Below are 21,925 nucleotides of genomic sequence, written 5' to 3'. Positions count from 1 at the left end.
GGCCACAGTTTAAGAATAAGGGGTAAGCCATTTAGAACAGAGACGAGGAAACACTTTTTCTCACAGAGAGTTGTGAGTCCGTGGAATTCTCGGCCTCAGGCCGGTTCTCTGAATATTTTCAAGAGAGCTAGATAGGGCTCTTAAAGATAGCGGAGTCAGGGGATATGGAGAGAAGGCACGAACGGAGTACGGATTGGGGATGATCACATTGAATGGCGGTGCTGGCTCGAAGGGTCGAATGGCCTACTCCTGCACCTGTCTATTGTCTATTGATACATCAGAACAGTATAGTAGTAGTATGCTATTTCTTCTGAATTTGAAAAGCTTGGTGGTATAAATTCCATAATTTAAAGATTATTAGTCATACTGTTTAAAAAAAGGAGGCACATTTATTGGGTTTATTTTATGGGGTTAACGACACTGGGGTTGTAAAATCGCTCCTGTAGATTAACAGGGAAAATATTACATACTAATGTTAATTTTATATTGGAATCTTACCTTCTTCGGAGTTAAATATAATCCAATATGCTTTTATTATCCATATGAATATAAAATACTGCTTTTTGTGGGACTCTTGATTTTATTCAAAACTGTGCTGGAAAATGTGCAATGAGTATGAAGCATATTTATATCCCATTATAACATGTTAAATATTCTGAAGGTGCACATGGGGAATCTGTACAAATGTTGCCTTTTCAAGAAGTGCAAATTTACATTTCCACGGCAATTAAGTAATTCTTTAATTTTTAGCAATTGCCTGGACTTCTTCCCATTTTATAATTTGACTCTTTTACCAAAATGGTCCACAAAATGGCTTCCCCTCACATTGACAACAACCTCACTGGCAAGAGACCATATCTCCACCTTAACTTGTGCAGTCTTCTGCCCTCTTTTTCAGACTACACAAACTCTAAGATACGTTCCCCTCTTAATGTAACCTGAACAAGTTTCATTGGCTCCCCAACGCATTTGACTTCCCGCTGAGTTACTTCAGCATTTTGGGTCTATCTTTCTGCACTGTGGGGCTGCCAGTTTAATCTGTATTCAACGCAGGTAACAAGTTGTGTCTGAAACTAACCAGCGATAAAGGTCCTCTTAGTAATGTCACATTCAATCTCTACTTTTAACAAACTCTTCATTAACAGGCAAAGTCGTCTTCAGTCAACACTTACCTTTGAATGTAGGCATGGATAAAAGGTGCCGTCTTCATAAGAGTTTACTCATAACATTACTTTAATTGGAAATAAAAACATGGGCATTATGAAGAAAAAACTAAAGATCACTCCCTTCTGCTCTAAATGTACTTTGAGTTAGCAGGGCTATGGAGAGAGGGGACATAAATAGGATTAATTCAGTAGCTCTTTCAAGGAGCTGGCACAAACACAATGGGCTGAATAGCCTCTTCCTAGGATGTGACACATTTATAAAGTTAATCCAATTCATTAGATGACAAATGATTTGTACAAATAGCTGAGACATCATTTATTTATGGTCAGGTCCAAGAAACCTACACCATAAATCCCTCAAACACCCTCCCCCCAACCTCTCCAGTTATTGCCTTTAACCCATTGCTCATTGCAGTATCTTTGGCAGCTTGTTCCATATACCCTTCATCCTCTGCATGAAGAAGTTGCCCCTCAGGTTCCTCTTAAATCTTTTCCCTTTCACCTGTGCCCTTTAGCTCGTTTCCTACGCTGGGAAAAAGACTGTGCCTTCATCCTATCTATCCAGCTCCATGATTGTATATACCTCTATAAGATCACGCCTCACCCTTCTGTTCTCCAAGGAATAAAGTCCTAACCTGCCTATCCTTTCCCTGTAGCTCGAGGCCTTGAATTCTGGCAACATCTGCATACATTTTCTCTGCAGCCATTCTCAAAATAGAGGCACATTAGTCACCCTCCAGTCTTCCAGCAGTTCACCGCTGTCAAATTCATACATCTCAGCCAGGAATCCTACATTTTTTTCCAGCTTGCCAGTGTCCTTGAATATATCTGATCAGGCTCGGGAGATTTATCTACCATCGTATGGCTTAGCACATTCAGCAGCTCCTCGGCAGAAATACAGTCTACCCTCAAGACTTCTCCATTAACTTTCCTTCGTCTTCACATCTTTCTCCACAGTAAAAACAAAGGAGAAATATTCAGTGAGGACCTTGCTCATGCCTTGTCTCCACACATGATGACCACTTTGGTTTCTGAGGAACCCTATTCTCTAATCTTTCCCTTAATATATTTATAAAATCTCTCTGGGTTCTCCTTAATATTATCTACCAGGTCTATCTCATGCCCTTTTTACCCCCGTGACTTCCTTCTTAAGTATTCTCCTTTCTCCTCCAGGGATACACTATTCCTATGATGACGCAAAAAGCTGGAGTAACTCAGCAGGATGGGCAGCATCTCTGGAGAGAAGGAATGGTTGATGTTTAGAGTCAAGACCCTTCTTCAGACGGAAGGTCACAAGAGATATAGGCACTTTCCCTTGCAACCGCAGGAAATGCTACACTTGTCGCTTTACCTCCACCCTCGATTCCATTCAAGGACCTAAGCAGTCTTTCCAGGTGCGGCAGAGGTTCACCTGCATCTCCTCCAAACTCATCTATTGCATCCGCTCCTCTAGGTGTCAGCTGCTCTACATCGGTGAGATCAAGCGTAGGCTTGGCGATCACTTCGCCCAACACCTCCGCTCGGTTCGCATTAACCAACCTGATCTCCCGGTGACTCAGCACTTCAACTTCCTCTCCCATTCCAAATCCGACCTTTCTGTCCTGTCTCCTCCATGGCCAGAGTGAGGACCACCGTAAATTGGAGGAGCAGCACCTCATATTATGCTTCGGCAGTTTACACCCCAGTGGTATGAACATTGACTTCCCTAATTTCAGGTAGTCCCTACTTTCTCCTCCCCTTCACAGCTCTCCCTCAGCCCACTGTCCCCACCCTCCCCCCCCCCCCCTCTCATCCTCAGTCTTAACACGTTCCCCCCCCCCCCCCCCCCCCCGTTTTTAGAGGTGGGCATCCGGATTTTAAAACTCTGTGAAATCTCCGCTTTCAGATTCAGATTCAGATTCAACTTTAATTGTCATTGTCCGTGTACAGTACAGAGACAACGAAATGCATTTAGCATCTCCCTGGAAGGGCGACATAGCATATGATTTGAATAAATATTTACATTAGCATATATACAGACATAGTGTTTTTAATGTGGGAGGAGTGTCCGGGGGGGGTGTGGGGGGTGGGGTGATTGGCAGTCACCGAGGTACGTTGTTGAGTAGAGTGACAGCCGCCGGGAAGAAGCTGTTCCTGGACCTGCAACGGAGAGACCTGTAGCGCCTCCCGGATGGTAGGAGGGTAAACAGTCCATGGTTGGGGTGAGAGCAGTCCTTGGCGATGCTGAGCGCCCTCCGCAGACAACGCTTGCTTTGGACAGACTCAATGGAGGGCAGCGAGGAACCGGTGATGCGTTGGGCAATTTTCACCACCCTCTGCCATGCCTTCCGGTCGGAGACAGAGCAGTTGCCATACCATACTGTGATGCAGTTGGTAAGGATGCTCTCGATGGTGCAGCGGTAGAAGTTCACCAGGATCTGAGGAGACAGATGGACCTTCTTCAGTCTCCTCAGGAAGAAGAGACGCTGATGAGCCTTCTTGACCAGTGTTGAGGTATTGTGGGTCCAAGAGAGGTCATCTGAGATGTTAACACCCAGGAACCTGAAGCTAGAAACACGTTCCACCTCCGTCCCGTTAATGTGGATGGGGGTGTGCGTGCCGCCCCTGGACTTCCTGAAGCCTACAATGAGCTCCTTGGTCTTCTTGGAGTTAAGGGCCAGGTTGTTGTCAGCGCACCATGCTGCTAAGTGCTGGACCTCCTCCCTGCAGGCCGACTCATCGTTGTTGCTGATGAGGCCAATCACCGTTGTATCATCTGCATACTTGATGATGGTGTTAGTACCATGTACAGGTGTGCAGTCATAGGTGAAGAGGGAGTAGAGGAGGGGGCTCAGCACACAGCGCTGTGGAACGCCGGTGTTCAGGGTGAGGGTTGAAGAGGTGTGCTTGTCTAACCTAACAGACTGTGGTCTGTTGGTTAGAAAGTCCAGTATCCAGTTGCAGAGGGAGGGATCGATGCCCAGGTTACCGAGTTTGGTGATCAATTTAGATGGTATAATGGTGTTGAATGCTGAGCTGTAATCGATGAACATCATTCTTACGTAAGTGTCTCTGTTGTCGAGGTGGGAGAGGGCGGAGTGAAGTGCCGTTGAGATGGTATCCTCCGTACTCCTGTTCTTGCGGTAGGCAAACTGATAGGGATCCAGTGCGGGGGGTAGGCAGATTTTGAGGTGTGCCAGGACCAGCCTCTCGAAGCACTTGGTGATGATGGGGGTAAGTGCAACTGGGCGGAAGTCGTTGAGGCTTGCCGCACTGGCACGATGGAGGTGGTTTTAAGGCACGTGGGGACAACTGCTTGGGCAAGTGACAGGTTGAAGATGTCAGTCCAGACGTCTGTCAGCTGCGCAGCACAGGCCCTGAGCACGCGCCCGGGGATGCTGTCAGGGCCAGCAGCCTTACGTGCATTAGTCCTACTGAGTGGTTCAAGCGCTTTTGATTGCAGCATGCGCCTTAATTTAGTTCAACAAAGAAACTGACAAGTTACAAGTAGGGGGTGAGTGTGAGGGGTTGGTGATCGGCAGGGAGCACAGCCTTGATGGCTGTCTCTAGATTGTCCCTGTCGAAGCGGCCATAGAAGTGATTAAGCTCCTCAAGGAAGGAGGCGTCGCTGGATGTGGGGGTGGTGTTGGTTGGTCTATAGTCCGTGATGGCCTGGATGCCTTGCCACATGCGTCGGGGGTCGGAGTTGTTGTTGAAGTGCTCCTCAATCCTGAGCTTATGGCAGTGCTTGGCCTTCTTGATGCCCCTCTTCAGGTTAGCCCTGGATGAGCTGTAGGCTCGAGCATCGCCTGACCTGAAAGCGGTGTCCCGTGCTTTCAGCAGTAGCCTGACCTCGCTGTTCATCCATGGCTTCTGATTCGGGAATATGGTCACCTGTTTGAGGGAGGTGACACTATTGATGGTGGAGTTTATAAAGTCCAGAATAGAGGGGGTGAGACTGATGATCGAGGGTGCTGTTTGGACGATAGAGACGTCAGTCAGCAGGCAATGGGGGGGGGGGGGGGGGGGGGGGACTATGATGATTCAGCGCGATGATTGGAGGAGGGAGGTGTCGGTCAGAAGCGGAAGTAGGGGGATGGGACTGAGGATTTTTACACGGTGAGTGGAGGAGGGAGACATCCGTGGAGCAAAGATCATAGAGCGGAGCTTGAATGACATGCCCAGGTCATAGGTCACAGGCGAAAAATACTCTCGGCAGCCCTGGACACAGACATACGCCTCATCCGCAGCCAGGATCGATCCCGGCGCTGCAATAGCTGCCGAACCACCACTGGACCACACCCCCCCCACGCCCGGGGGTTGCCAGAGACGACGGGAGCGATGCCCCCAGCCAGCATAGAGAAGCAGCGCTAAATCCAGCTCAACTCTGCCTGTTAACCCACCAGCCCTACCTGGACTTACTCCAACGCTCCGGATTGGTGTCCCGTCAGTCCAAGCAGAGCTGTAGGTTAACCCGGCGAGACTGGCAGAGTTGAGCTGGATTTAGCGCTGCTTCTTCGCGCTGGCTGTAGGCCTGGGGGCTGAGCTCCCGTCTGACGTTAGGATTATTTAAAATTCCAAACATTAAGATAGACACAAAGTGCTGCAGTTACTCAGATGGTCAGGCAGATTCTCTGGAGTTAAAGGATGGGTGACGTTTTGGGTCAGGACCCTTGTTCGAACAGGAAACCTACATGGTCAGAGGGAGAATGGGCAAACTCCAAGATGGCACCCGAAGTCAGGATTGAACCCGGGTCTCTGGGGCCGTCACCCATGATTTTTCTCTGTATGATTCCACGACACAGGTGGCAAACTAACTTTCCAGAATCTGAATGGTATGCATATAATAATGTAGCAATTCGTGCTTTATAAAAGCTATTCTCGATTGTTAGTAATTACATTAAATTTAACAGGTAATTTCTTTCAGTGATCCACAAGACAACACACCTGTTCACAACTAAACCAGAGGATAAACAGGTGATGAGTGCTACTAAACATTATACCAACAATGATGGTTTCTTCATTGGTTTGTTGGTTTGTGCCATTTATAATACTTGCCATTACATTTTAACTCTTCAAATAAAATAGCCACCTGGAGTCAATCACGATCAATGCAGTTTGCTACATTTCAGACGGAAATCCAACTTAGGGAAAAGCTTCAATGCTTTCATCACAAAGCACCTGCATCTCGACTAGTGGGCGCTGAAGACTCGATGGGAAATTAAAGGGCCTGTCCCACTTACGCGATTTTTTCGGCGACTGCTGGCACTCATCACTAATTACAGTCTACAGGGCCCATGGCTGACGTCTCCGAAGCCTCGCACGAGTGTGCGTGAGTGTGTGCATGCGCGCGCGGCCGCCAAGAAATTGTGTCCCCGGTCCCCCCCCATGTTTGATATCGATTTCCGTGCCTAGTAAGATGGGTCTCGACCCGAAACGTTGCCTATTTCCTTCGCTCCATAAATGCTGCCTCACCAGCTGAGTTTCACCAGCATTTTTATCTACCTTTGATTTGCCAGCATCTGCAGTTCTTTCCTAAACAAGAGATATAGACAATGTAGAGAGATATAGAACAATGAAAGATATGCAAAAAAGTCACGCTTCCCTTTCCCATGACTTTCAATCTGAAGAAGGGTCTCGACCCGAAACAAAAGCAAAGAGCCCACCATATCAGAAGCACTCAATGGAAATTATAGATTCATACAACATAGTTATGTAACCATTATTGCAACAAAATGATCAGAAGTTCACGTTCAAATTTTGAGTACCTCTCTTACCCAGAAGAATAAATATCAGAAAATTAACAGGCAGATGTTAGTTCTGAAAATTGTTTGTCACCAGAGATGGACAGATCTTTAACGTTCGGCTTTTTTTTGTGAAAAGCCAGTATTATAAGGGGAGAAGCAAGAGAAACACAGGAACTAAGATGATACATCATGATACAATGTTAACTGTTTTTTTACCCCACACTTCTCTTATTAATCTAGAATTATTTTGTGGAATACCAATATGGATGTCTTAATTCCAAACAGCAATGGTACTTATTAATTGATACAGAGGTCTTTGATGATAATGTCTGCTTTTTAAAGATCGCGATGTTATATTCTCATTTAGGAAATAAATATCAATTCATGCATATTGATACGAAATCCTATATTTCGTATAGGATGTATAACTAAAATCCTCAAACCACATTGAAACACAATTGGAATTTATTAGATTATGTCCAGAATGAATCAAGCTTTTATGTTTCAACATTTATGCTTCACAATGATAATTGTAGTTTATATACAAGGTCTTTAAATTGAGCAGAGATTTATCTCTTGGATCTGCATAGCTATGAGACAGGCATAACCAAAATGTTGTATCTATGGCATGTTAGAATGCAGTAATGTGCCTACAATGTACACTTATCCAGTTCCTTACCCTGATGTGAATGCCAACAATAAATCAAATTCCAAAGACAAAAACAATCTTGGGGTAGATGAAGGGGTTCACACTTCTGAAACATTCCACATTTTAAAACATTTTAGATGAAAAACAGTACACTTTGTTTGGCTGGGAAGAAAAAGAAAGCATTGCGTAAATGTGCTTGTATTAAAACAAGGATTAGAAAATGTTTATGGGTTTAAAGCAGACCTCCAATTAAAAATAAATAAATCTAGCAATGTAAAAAAACATTAGTGCACTCTGTTGTAGAAAAGACTTGGTTCCCAGACCAGCTATAATTGTCTTGTCAGTAATTTATCGATGGTTCAATTCCATCTATGCTGATAACACAGTGCTAAAGTGAGGAACAGGACATTTGCCCCATGACGTACATACAAAAAATGAATGGTAAAAAAAGTATTTGTTTAAGGCAAATCCAGTGAATCAAGATTTAAAATGTCATTTTGAGCTCAGTTTCATAATTTAAATTGATCCAGCTTGAAATACAAGAATAGCAGCTTAATTAAAAGCACAAAAGACACTGCCATCTTACGGCCTGCTTAAGTTGGCATAGCATGGCCATCTTTACCCATTTTATCAATAGTTTGTTGCACATAAACAGGAGCACGGATTACTAGTGAAGAAATAAAACAAATACTCACTGAAAAATGGGAAGACCCCAGGACCAGATGGTTTTAGTAATGGATTTTATAAAAGATTTCAGGAGTCAATTGTACCAAGATTATTCAATTTATACAAGCAGGCTTATACCGAAAATAAACTACCAGAAACCCTAGCAGAAGCAACAATAACGCTTATACCAAAAAAATATAAAGATTTGGATGAACCGGGTTCTTATAGAGCTATTTCACTTCTAAATACGGATCAGAAAAATTTTAGCAAAGATTCTAGCTAGAAGACTAAATAATTATATTAACAATTTAATAAATACGGATCAAACGGGATTTATACCCAAAAGACAATCATTTAATAATTTGAGAAGGCTTTTCAATATAATGTACTCTCACAATGAGGACAATGAAGATATTTCAGTTGTTACGCTGGATGCAGAGAAGGCATTTGATCAGGTAGAATGGCAGTATTTATACAAGGTACTCCAAAAATTTAATACGGGAGAGAATTTTATTAGATGGGTTAAACTACTTTACGATAGACCTACGGCAAGAATATTAACTAACAATATGCTATCTCCAAAATTTTACTTATCAAGGGGTAATAGGCAAGGTTGTGCCTATCACCATTGCTATTTGCCCTTATGATAGAACCGCTGGCCGAAAGGATTAGAAATCACCCGAATATTCACGGATATAACACTAAGGACTCAAAAGAATAAAATGTCATTATACGCTGATGATATCCTTTTATATATTACTAATACACAAACGAGTATACCCACATTATTAACATTAATTGAGGAATTCGGCTCTTTTTCAGGATATAGAATAAATTGGAATAAAAGCGAAATTATGTCTTTAAAACCACAGGATTCGAGACACTTACTAAAATTCCCCTTCAAAATTGCAACAGAAAAATTCAAGTATCTGGGTATTCAAATTACGAGAAGACACAAATCATTATTTAGTGCCAATTTTATGCCACTATTAAATAAACTGAATGATATGATTAAATTTTGGAAAACGCTCCCGCTCTCATTGATAGGTAGAATTAACGTTATAAAAATGACTTTCTTACCACAATATTTGTTTCAAGCGATCCCAATATATATTCCAAAATACTTTTTCAAAAAACTAGATTCTACTATCACTATATGGGATTACAGAGCACACAGAATTCAACGAAAGCATTTGTGTAAACCTAAAGAAGTTGGGGGTTTATCATTACCTAACTTTATGTATTACTACTGGGCAGTGCATATTAAGAACATAATGTACTGGTTGGATAGTTCCACTCAGCAGTTGGAGTGGATAAGAATGGAGAAAGAGGAGTGCTATCCGCACGATATAGGAACGATCTTGCTCTCACCGATAAAATTGAATAGTATAATACAAGAAGAACCCAATTATTCACAATACAATAAGAATTTGGAAACAAATAAAAGTATCCTTGAAATTAAATAATCTATCAGTACTAACCCCACTATTGAACAACCCCGCATTCAAACCATCTCTCATCGACAAAACATATCAACAATGGGATAGACTGGGGATTAGGAAAGTAGGGGATATGTATGAATTGGGTAAACTGTTATCATTTCAACATTTAAAATTTAAATTTAAACTGAAGGATAATCAATATTTTAAATATATACAGATATGTGACTTTATGAAGAAATATATACATAGATTTCAAACTATTTTTAGACCCTTTCGAAGAAGCAATGAATATTAAGGCTGATTCACAAAAACTAATATCATACTTTTATAATAATATATTAAATAGAGAATTACCCTCAACAGAAGCACTAAGAGAAGATTGGGAACATGAGCTAATGATAAAGATCTCGAAGGATAGATGGGAAAAGTATCTGATGAACACACATAATTGTTCTATTAATGCAAGACATAATTTAATTCAATTCAAATTATTACATAGACTATATTATTCAAAAACGAGGTTGAATAAATTTTATCCAAACGTCTCTCCCAGATGCGATAAATGTTTGTTTCAAAACGCTAATATAACACATTCATTTGTAGGATGTACAAAGTTGAATAAATTTTGGAGCGATATATTTGATATATTTACAAAGCTTTTCAAGTCCACAATAGAACCTAAAACGGAATGGATTATATTTGGAATAATAGTAGAAGATATCAATTTAAATAAAGACCAAAACTTTTTTTTAATTATGGGTTAATAATTGGAAAGAAATTGATACTTAAATTTTGGAAAAATACAACCATACCAACTGTTAAAATGTGGATTAGGAATATGATGGACATAGCACGCCTTGAAGAAATGAGACTCCGACTAATAGATAAATATGACCAATCCTTAAGGAGTTGGTCTCCTTTCATCGACTTTTTGGAATCATGTGATGCAGCGGTACCGTAAAGATTGCTGATTTCAGTTCATGCCGCGGATAGATCTACATCTCCGAATACAGATTTGAAAATTTATCTTTTAAGGGGCCTTCTCTCCTATTTCTATTTTCAACTTTTTCTTTTTTTTTATATACACACTTCACGTTTTTCTATTCTCTACCATCTATTTTTCCTCTTTTTCCCCTTTCTATTGTTTTCTTTTTCTTGTCTTGCTTACTTCCTTCTCAAAACATAAAACTAGAGGTTGTACATAGAATGGATTACGGTATGACATAGTTGGCACCTAAAATTAGGTTCCACTGTACTGTTTTGTACTGTATTAACTTCTAATAAAATAAACAACAAAAAATCAAAAAAAAAAAAAACAGGTGCCAAACTTATAGTAGCCTTTAACTATATTCTACTGTTTGAAAATGAGAAGGAATTTAAATGAGCTGGAGTATACTTTAGCATTTAAGATGTATTTAGATGTGGTTTAGCAAGAGGTTGCATAGGATAACTGTAGTGGCCATTTGGCTTTATTTTGTGTGTCATTAATTATGGCCATTTGCCTTTAAATTTAGTCTGCCCGTAATGATGTGGGTGGGATTTATTACGTAGTCGGAGGCATGTTTGCTGCTGAGATTCTTGCGCAAAAGCTGTAACTTTTTAGTTTAGTTTTGGAGCCCTACATGGTAGGAGGGATAACCTTTGACCATGTGGAGCTTTGCCGAGACATGAGGAGTTTTCTAATGTTTAAAATCGATATGCCGGAGTTTGACGAAGATTAAAGTGTACGAGTCTAAGAAGAAGGTTGGATGAATATCTTTTTGTTTTTCTTCAACAATAAAGAAACTATTAATCAAAAGATTGGCTTGAAGATTTATCTTTCGAGAAGCTTTGAAAGTCTCGTGAAGAGCTCACATGCGTAACAATACGACTTTCTCCTGATGCCATGCTGTCTCCTAAGTGGCTAGAGAGATAACAGAGCGATCTCTTGAACGATATAATAATCTGCCACTATAATAACAATAACATTGATAACAAATGAAGAAGGGTCTCGACCAAAAACATCACCCATCCATTTTCTCCAGAGATGCTGCCTGACCTGCTGACTTACCTCCAGCATTTTGTGTCAACCATTGATAACAAAGGGCGTAACATTTTATCAAATCAGATTGATTTTATTAATTTGATTGAGGCTCTTATCCACTAAACATGCATCAGGAAATGGTAGGCCTGCTGTTTTCGGCACGTTAAAAATGTTGAATAGAATATTTCCGAGCACATACTGTTCTGTAATCCCAAAGCATGGCTGAGTGCTCACGTTAACCATAAACAATACGTGTTGATTTTTCATTTTAATATTTTACTATCTAAGTCATTTGAACAGATTTTTTCTAATATTTGAAATATATAATTAAGATAAATTGGCTGCAACATATTTGGGAGCTTTTGTTATTAGATCCATATTTGGTCAATTGGCAAAATGTCATATTCAATTTAATTTATTCCTTCATATCTAAATGAATTTACTGAAATGATGTACCTTAAGAATTAAATCACATCCTTTAAAAGTTGATTAAAGTCTCCTTTAGTTTTTAATGTTGATCAGGACACTCAAATTGAGAAAGCAATGATCTATTTATTGACAAACCTGAACTAATTATTTCCCTTTCTCTTGTTGACCATACTCCACAGACCACAGAGGGCAGTGGAGGCCAAGTCACTGGATGGATTTAAGACAGAGTTAGATAGAGCTCTAGGGGCTAGTGGCGTCAAGGGACACGGGGAGAAGGCTGGCAAGGGTTATTGATAGGGGACGATCAGCCATGATCGCAATGAATGGCGGTGCTGGCTCGAAGGGCCGAATGGCCTCCTCCTGCACCTATTTGCTATGTTTCTATGTTTCCCCTCATACCACAAAGCTCTTAAAAATCAAGAAATAATTAATTTTTTCACAGATTTAGAATTATAGAGTTCAGTTACTTTGTAAAACTTTACTATTATTGGTAGTTCAATGTCAGCAAGAATTTCAACATGCATTGTACATCATACTACTATGAGACTCCATAGTAGTTCCAGCTACCAATTAACACGTGTAATGTTTAAGTAAACCGGAATTGTTACTACAGTACCATTCAAATGTCTAGGCATATTCTACCCTCCTCCATTATCTGAAAACAATTAATGTTGTTGATAAGTTTTATGATAATACTCCTGATAGAGCATTAGTTAAATAATCATTTTAATATTGGCATTGATATCAACTGCTGTTTTCCATATTTGTGAGTGACTTTTGCAACTGTCATTGCGTATTGAACGCACTGAGGAAGCAGCATTCATGTTAAATACTTCATCGTTTGGATAGGAATGAGAGAAAATAACTACATTTGGAACATATCACAGGATTTTATGTTGCAATATTATATCTGAACACAAACAAGTTTGCTTTTTAAAATATCTTCCCACAGCAATTCTTGTACATAATTAAAAAAAACTGCAAATACATGATATGGTAAGCTGCAGTCATACTGTACACCTTTACATCCAGTAGGTTGATAGTACCAGCTGATTTACATGATATATTTTTAAGGGAGCCTAATCCAAGATAAAAGAGATACATTACTGAAAAATCTAGTTTATCATTCATATACGATTATAAGTAATGCACATGTAACAGTTTTTAAATGAAATAAATCCATTTGAATAATTAACCACATACAATTGTGGCTTTAAGCACATTGCAGTCATTTCAAATTACTGAATATGCTTTACCATGTTAAATTTGAGCTATTATTCATTTCTATGGTTTGTATGAAAAGCTCGAGCAAATCAAATTCTGCCAATCTGACCCAGTATCTTGTGTCAGTGTTTGCAATGAATACATCACAAAATCTACTGTCAATAGCTTGTTCACACCTACTAAGGACAAATAATTTCAGGCTGCTGGGAACGGCGGGATGAGGTGGGGTGGAAGAATTGGAACCCAACCACTCATTCTGTCGGCATGAATATTTGTGAAAGATGGAGATGGGAATATGGCAACAGTTTAACATAATTCAAGACCAATGCAGCACCAGGCGAGAGGTCTTGTCTCAGAGATAACACATCATATGCAATTTAAGTTTTTATTCCTTTTTTATCTAAGTCTACTTACAGAAATTATGTACCTTAAGAATTAAATAACATCCTTTTTAAAGAAAACAGTTATTGTTTAGAGTTGAGATTAACTGAATACTTCTAAGAAACACCAAGACCTACCCTTTCTCCTGGAAATGATTCAAATGCAAGTAAACTTCTTCAAAGTTCTATATTATTTTTGGGTCCCTAATATAAGTTTGAATAACTGAATATCAATAATGAATATGAGGGTGTGTAGTCATTAACGCCTTAAGCAACCCAAGATGCACTGTCACTTTGTTCCCCAAGCAGTTCCAGATTTGTGCAAATAATGCAATTTATTCTCTATCACAGAGCCCAAGTAGCCAAGTTGAATATGTAGATATATTTTAAAACTGGTAAGATCGCTCACTTGTCTCCCAATCCACAAATGATTAATTATCCATACAATGATTACATTCACAGGTTAAGTACATTTCAAGAGATGTAACATGAACGGCTTTCAACATCCTTCTTGCAGTTAAACACTGCAATTTATGGTTTGCATGTATAATAAGTACTTTGATAATAGGAGAAAGGAGGGAAAATTAATGAAGTACATCGTCGATGCACAATTCCAAATTATGTAAACATGTCATTTAATATTCAAAACATAACTGTATACTTTCACTGTGTACAACTGCTGCCTGCAACATATACCACTTGAAGTTAAATGTGAATAAACATCAACTATTAAAGAACTCCCCTATGCCCCTTGATGTTATGTTAACTACAGGACACTGATCTCTGAGGCAGGACATTGATGTTCCCTCTACTACAGCTAAGACTGGATGTGTTTATGTTGGTGTCCTGTAATTCCATCAGTATATAAATCATATAGGTACTTTAGTCTTCCAATTTTTACTGTTAAAAATTCAACTAATAAATTGCAATGAAATGTTTGTAATCTAATAAATAGGTTAAGTGTGAATGGATGCTGAAGAGGCAATTTCTTTTCAACAACCTATCTGTTAAAATGGTAAGCAAGCACTGCTCTAAAATTCTAACAACAAACTTGAAAATTCTCAGCTCTAATTTTCAATAGGTTTGCCGAAAGGCCAATTTAGTTTATTAAATTGCTAATCAGATGTAACAGGCAATAAATCCTTGTATGGATTTCTCTACATGTCGCCTCAAACGGAGGTAAAATAAACTAACAAATTCCCCAATCATTCATTCTCGTATCTTTGTCCGACCACTTACAATTAAAATCACATACGTCCATGAGTACATTAAGAACAGTATGCACAGCATCCATGTTATAAAGAGAAGAACAAAGAGGATCAGTGCAAACTGATACCTGGCTGTATCCTCAGCAAAACCACTCTTATTTTGTTTAGAATACTGAGATGATATTGAGAATAAAAGCTTATATAGTTAAATTACTCAGTGGCTGCTTATGATTTGATAAGCAGGCAGGAGATATATCCTATCTATAGCATAGGTAAGATTAATAAGTGCTAGATGCCATGGATGACTGTAGTACACCAAGTAAGGCGTGCCAGGTTCCAAGGCTACTATAATACTGGCAAAGGCAAATAACACAGTATTTATACAGTCACCTCACTAGGTGAGCATAAAATAATTTTTGATCATTTATGTACAAAGTATGCACATAGATAGGGTAGCTGCAGCCGCTTTACTGTGTCAAATGGAAGAATCCACCATTGAGAATGTGATGTCAGTCCATTGGTGCTTAGTCAGATAAGATGTGCACAAACGAGACTGGAAAGACTCCACCTCTGTCCGGCTGCCCCTCGATGTAACCAATCTGTCAACATAAGAAATGCAAAAATTCAATGTCAAATGCAGCATTAAGCTGCACACAAACGAAAAACAATTTTCTATTTTGCCTTCAGGACATATGTTGCATCCGTCTGTACGGAATTCAGATGTTTCCCAGTGATTTTCTCAGAGATCTTCGGTTTCATCCCACACTCCAAGGCCGTACAGGTATGTAGGTTAATTGGCTTGGTAAATGTAAAAATTGTCCCCAGTGGGTGTAGGATAGTGTTAATGTGCGGGGATCACTGGTCAGCGCGGACCCAGTGGGTCGAAGGGCCTGTATCACTAAACTAAAAAATCGAAATATGTGGTCGAGAAACTCAGCTGGTGAGGCAGCATCTATGGAACGAAGGAAATAAGCAATTTAAGTTCCAGATCAGTCTGAAGAAGGGTTTCGGCCCGAAACGTTGCCTATTTCCTTCGCTCCATAGATGCTGCTACACCCGCTGAGTTTCTCCAGCACTTTTGTCTACCTTCGATTTTTCAGCATCTGCAGTTCCTTCTTAAACATTAAAACTAAATATGTGTCTGGCTGGCTAGCTTTTGCCAATTGGTGTCAATTTTTCTGCATAAAGTGATAGTTATCAGTATTTTGAATCTTGCTATAGAAACTTAAGCAGTGAAACTAGTTCAATACACATTATTTTATATGTAGTTTTGAAAATTATTTGATTGATTAAATTTTTCCCTCACCAAATAGTTATTTCTCCCAGAATTATTACAAAACTTCAGTGAGACCTTATCATAACATAAGGCTACTGGGGAGACTTTAAACTAGAATGGTTGGGGCGAGGGACTCAAATAGAGAAAGCTAGTAGACAGAATGGGAGGCAGGAAGCAGAAAAGGGAAGCACTCGGACACAAGAGGAGAAAGAAGAAAAAGGAAATAAACAGAGAATAAGAGGTGGGGGGTTTCTTAAATGTGCATATTTTAATGCTAGGAGCATTGTAAGAAAGGTGGATGAGCTTAGAGTCTGGATAGACACCTGGAAGTATGATGTTGTGGCGATCAGTGAAACATGGTTGCAGGAGGGCTGTGATTGGAAACTAAATATTCCAGGATTTCGTTGCTTCAGGTGTGATAGAATTGGAGGGGCAAGAGGTGGAGGTGTTGCATTGCTTGTCAGGGAAGATATTACAGCAGTGCTTTGGCAGGATAGATTGGAGGGCTCATCTAGGGAGGCTATTTGGGTGGAACTGAGAAGTGGGAAAGGTGTAGCAACACTTATAGAGGTGTATTATAGACCGCCAAATGGGGAGCGAGAATTGGAAGAGCAAATATGTAAGGAGATAGCAGATATTAGTAGTAAGCACAAGGTAGTGATTGTGGGAGATTTCAACTTTCCACACATAGACTGGGAAACACATTCTGTAAATGGGCTGGATGGTTTGGAGTTTGTAAAATGTGTGCAGGATAGTTTTTTGCAGCAATACATAGAGGTGCCTACTAGAGGAGGGGCAGTGCTGGACCTCCTGTTAGGAAATGAGACGGGACAGGTGGCGGAGGTATGCGTTGGGGAGTACTTCGGGTCCAGTGATCACAATACCATTAGTTTCAATATAATTATGGAGAGGGTCAGAACTGGACCTAGGGTTGAGATTTTTGATTGGAGAAAGGCTAACTTTGATGAGATGCGAAATGATTTAAAAGGAGTGAACTGGGACATTTTGTTTTATGGGAAGGATGTAGAAGAGAAATGGAGGACATTTAAAGGGGAAATTTTAAGAGTACAGAATCTTTATGTCCCTGTTCGGTTGAAAGGAAACAGTAAAAATTGGAAAGAGCCCTGGTTTTCAAGGGAAATTGGACATCTTGTTCGGAAAAAGAGGGAGATCTACAATAATTATAGGCAGCATGAAATAAATGAGGTGCTTGAGGAGTATAAGGAATGTAAAAAGTATCTTAAGAAAGAAATTAGAAAAGCTAAAAGAAGATATGAGGTTGCTTTGGCAAGTAAGGTGAAAGGAAATCCAAAGGGTTTCTACAGCTATATTAATAGCAAAAGGATAACGAGGGATAAAATTGGTCCATTGGAGAGACAGAGTGGACAGCTATCTGCAGAGCCAAAAGAGACGGGGGAGATATTGAACAATTTCTTTTCTTCGGTATTCACCAAGGAGAAGGATATTGAATTATGTGAGGTAAGGGAAACTAGTAGAGTAGCTATGGATACTATGAGTTTCAAAGTAAAAGAAGTACTGACACTTTTGAAAAATATAAAAGTGGATAAGTCTCCAGGTCCTGACAGGATATTCCCTAGGACATTGAGGGAAGTTAGTGTAGAAATAGCCGGGGCTATGACAGAAATATTTCAAATGTCATTAGAAACGGGAATAGTCCCCGAGGATTGGCGTACTGCGCATGTTGTTCCATTGTTTAAAAAGGGTTCTCAGAGTAAACCTAGCAATTATAGACCTGTTAGTTGGACTTCAGTGGTGGGCAAATTAATGGAAAAGATACTTAAGAGATAATATATATAAGCATCTGGATAAACAGGGTCTGATTAGGAACAGTCAACATGGATTTGTGCCTGGAAGGTCATGTTTGTCTAATCTTCTTGAATTTTTTGAAGAGGTTACTAGGGAAATTGACGAGGGTAAAGCAGTGGATGTTGTCTATATGGACTTTAGTAAGGCCTTTGACAAGGTTCCTCATGGAAGGTTGGTTAAGAAGGTTCAACTGTTGGGTATAAATGCAGGAGTAGCAAGATGGATTCAACAGTGGCTGACTGGGAGACGCCAGAGGGTAATGGTGGATGGCTGTTTGTCGGGTTGGAGGCAGGTGACTAGTGGGGTGCCTCAGGGATCTGTGTTGGGTCCTTTGTTGTTTGTCATGTACATCAATGATCTGGACGAAGGTGTGGTAAATTGGATTAGTAAGTATGCAGATGATACCAAGATAGGAGGTGTTGTGGATAATGAAGAGGATTTCCAAAGTCTACAGAGTGATTTAGGCCATTTGGAAGAATGGGCTGAAAGATGGCAGATGGAGTTTAATGCTGATAAATGTGAGGTGCTACACCTTGGCAGGACAAATCAAAATAGGACGTACATGGTAAATGGTAGGGAATTGAAGAATACAGTTGAACAGAGGGATCTGGGAATAACCGTGCATAGTTCCTTGAAGGTGGAATCTCATATAGATAGGGTGGTAAAGAAAGCTTTTGGTATGCTAGCCTTTATAAATCAGAGCATTGAGTATAGAAGCTGGGATGTAATGTTAAAATTGTACAAGGCATTGGTGAGACCAAATCTGGAGTATGGTGTACAATTTTGGTCGCTCAATTATAGGAAGGATGTCAACAAAATAGAGAGAGTACAGAGGAGATTTACTAGAATGTTGCCTGGGTTTCAACAACTAAGTTACAGAGAAAGGTTGAATAAGTTAGGTCTTTATTCTCTGGAGCGCAGAAGGTTAAGGGGGGACTTGATAGAGGTCTTTAAAATGATGAGAGGGATAGACAGAGTTGATGTGGACAAGCTTTTCCCTTTGAGAATAGGGAAGATTCAAACAAGAGGACATGACTTCAGAATTAAGGGACAGAAGTTTAGGGGTAACATGAGGGGGAACTTCTTTACTCAGAGAGTGGTAGCGGTGTGGAATGAGCTTCCAGTGGAAGTGGTGGAGGCAGGTTCGATGGTATCATTTAAAAATAAATTGGATAGGCATATGGATGAGAAGGGAATGGAGGGTTATGGTATGGCAGGCAGGTGGGACTAAGGGAAAATAATTGTTCGGCACGGACTTGTAGGGCCGAGATGGCCCGTTTCCGTGCTGTAATTGTTATATGGTTATATGATTATAACACTTTCCAACATTTAAATATTTTCTTTACCAAACTTGGTTGCATGGAGGGAAATTGTAGCACTGTGGCTGGGTACTATTCTGGCAGTTTTGATTCTGAACCAATGATCTGAAGATAGAAGTTCAAATTTCACTTTAGCAGCTGAGGAGTTTAAATTGATATAATTAAAGTGAGCATGGAACTATAATAATACTAGTCTCAGTGGCAGTATGTCACTGTCGCGGGTTCAGGGGTTATGGGCAGAAGGCAGGAGAATGGCGTTAGGAGGGAGAGATAGATCAGCCATGATTAAGGGGGGAGCAGACTTGATGGGCCGAATGACCTAATTCTGCTCCTATCACATGACCTTATGACCTAATCACATTACCAGAATGTCACTAAAGGGCCTGTCCCACTTGCATGCGATTGCATGCGTTTGACGCGACCAAACGTGGTCGCTTGAGGCGTACGGGCACCGTATGGCCGCGCAGGGCCGGTCCCACGTAGAAGCGCCGAGTTGTTCGGGGCTGGTCCCGCGGTCGTACGCAGCATCTTGACGGCGCATGATGACGTCACCGCCCGGCGTGGCGTTGCGTGATGAAGTCACCGCCCGAAGCCCAAATTCAGTCGGCCCGCCTCCTGCCCAGCTGATTGGTAAGTATGACGCAAATTACATCACGAGCGAACTTAGCGCGAACTCCGCTTCCGTTTGGTCGCGCCAAACGCATGCAATCGCATGCAAGTGAGACAGCCCCTTAATACTCATCTAGTTCACCACCGTCCTTCAATCTGGCCAATACATGATCCCAACAAATATGTTAAACTACACGCCATCCTGTGCAGTAATGTTATTTTTATTGTTACATTTCACTGGTAATAATGTCACTATTTATTCACGATTGCTTGATCTAAGTCCTGGAACACCGTTAATTTGACATAGGTGGCCTCACCAGATGGATTACAATGAGTTAAGAAGGTGGCTCAGCACCACCTTCACAGAACAGTTAGGGGCAGCCAGTAAATGCTGGCCTCGTCAGTGATGTCCTCATCCTGAGATAAAGAATATTAAAAAAAAACTCCACAAAGTTTCAACAATTACTCAGAGAATTAGTCTCCAAACATAAATGTAGTTTTGGAGAGCCACAGAGTATGCCCAGCAGCCATGATGATTTAGTGCATTGTTTAAAATGTCACTCTACTGAACAAGGTATAAAATTATAGAAAATGTTATCCAATTTGATTGTAAATAGTCCTTATCAAATCGAGGAATCATCGTTTTCCTCATTCATGGAATGTGGATGCTGTTGGTAATGAGAGCATATCATTTCTGCTGCTAATTGCTTCTGAAACATGGATATGGGTAAGAGTCAATCACATTGGTGGGTCCAGATGTACATGTTGGTCAGACCAGTGTTGTTGGTAGATTTCCTTCCCTGAAGGACAGCGATGAATTTGATGGGGTTTTTTATATTCAGTACAGCAGTTGCATGGTAACCATTGCTGGTTCTAGCTTTTTAGTGATATTAGGTGTTATAATTTAAGTTCCAGATCCAGCAAATAATGCAACAGGGAAGACTGCAGATGAGCTGGATAACACTGTCTGGATTATGTTTAATTGCACGTGCACAAAATCCATAAACTGCTATGAGATTTCTGCCAGTGTAACAACAAACAGCAATAGTTTCAAAGTTACTCCAATTACAAATTGGAGATATGAATGAAAAAAGAATCAGTTAGATATTCCAAAACAAATGATTTAAACCACTTACCCACCACTCTAGGTCCTCTTCACCTGTCACAACTATCACCTCTCCCTCTATAAAGGTAAGTTCATCATCATTGTCTGCTTGGCAGTCATATATAGTTTTTACTCGTCGGATTTTATTCTTCGCCTATGAAAGCAAACCGTGTTGATTGTGAGTATAATTTGAGTGTTCTTCTGTCATAATATTAACAACTACAACCTTTCTTTAGTTTCTTTAATATCTATGAGTTGTAAATAATTGGTGAAGGAACCTTTTATGATGCAACACCTTGCAGAAACTTGGCATATAAAAAATTACAAAATGAATTCAAAAGCAAAACACTGCAGAATATGGAATTCTGAAATAAAACAGGAAGCGTTGGAAATACACAACAGATTGGGCAGTCTGTGGCGTAATTGAGACTTTGGAAGTGGGCTCTTTGCTCATGTCTGCCTTCTGCAATAAGACGAGGGGTCTTGATATGGTAGAATTCGGGAATCTTTGCTTTTTTATCAGGTGAATAAAACTCAATGACATAGATTTAGGGTAACCAGTAAGAGATAAAGAGCATCAAAGAACTGCATATGCTGGTTAATACATAAAAGGACATTACTGGAGTAACTCAGCAGGTCAGGCAACCTCTCTGGCGAGCATGGATAGGTGACATTTCGGGTCGGGATCCTTCGTCAGTCTCGATCCGAACATCACCTTTCCATGCCCTCCAGAGATGCTGCCTGACCCGCTGAGTAACTCCAGCACTGTGTCCTTTTGAGATATTATAGAAAGGATTTGAGGGGGGCCTTTTCCATCCAGAGAGTGGAGTGTACCTGGAATCAGAGTCACTAACAATTTTTAGGTGGTGTCTAGAC

General features: G+C 40.4%; 1 protein-coding gene across 5 annotated transcripts in view; it reads right to left on the bottom strand.

Annotated features, from left to right (window-relative positions):
• Positions 1-12,967: 12,967 nt before the first annotated feature.
• The window catches only part of asap1 (ArfGAP with SH3 domain, ankyrin repeat and PH domain 1), a 184,700-nt gene continuing 175,742 nt past the window's right edge, over positions 12,968-21,925 (bottom strand). For all 5 annotated transcript variants that reach the window (XM_033018990.1, XM_033018987.1, XM_033018986.1 and 2 more), the window contains 2 exons: positions 21,081-21,203; positions 12,968-15,512 (listed from right to left, as the gene is read on the bottom strand). In XM_033018990.1, coding sequence (XP_032874881.1) covers positions 15,438-15,512; positions 21,081-21,203 — 198 coding nt within the window. In that variant the 3' untranslated portion in view covers positions 12,968-15,437. The remainder of the gene's footprint in view (positions 15,513-21,080; positions 21,204-21,925) is intronic.

Source organism: Amblyraja radiata, chromosome 4 (assembly GCF_010909765.2).
Source record: "Amblyraja radiata isolate CabotCenter1 chromosome 4, sAmbRad1.1.pri, whole genome shotgun sequence".
Taxonomy (NCBI): domain Eukaryota; kingdom Metazoa; phylum Chordata; class Chondrichthyes; order Rajiformes; family Rajidae; genus Amblyraja; species Amblyraja radiata.
This window is presented reverse-complemented; position numbering and strand designations above follow the sequence as displayed.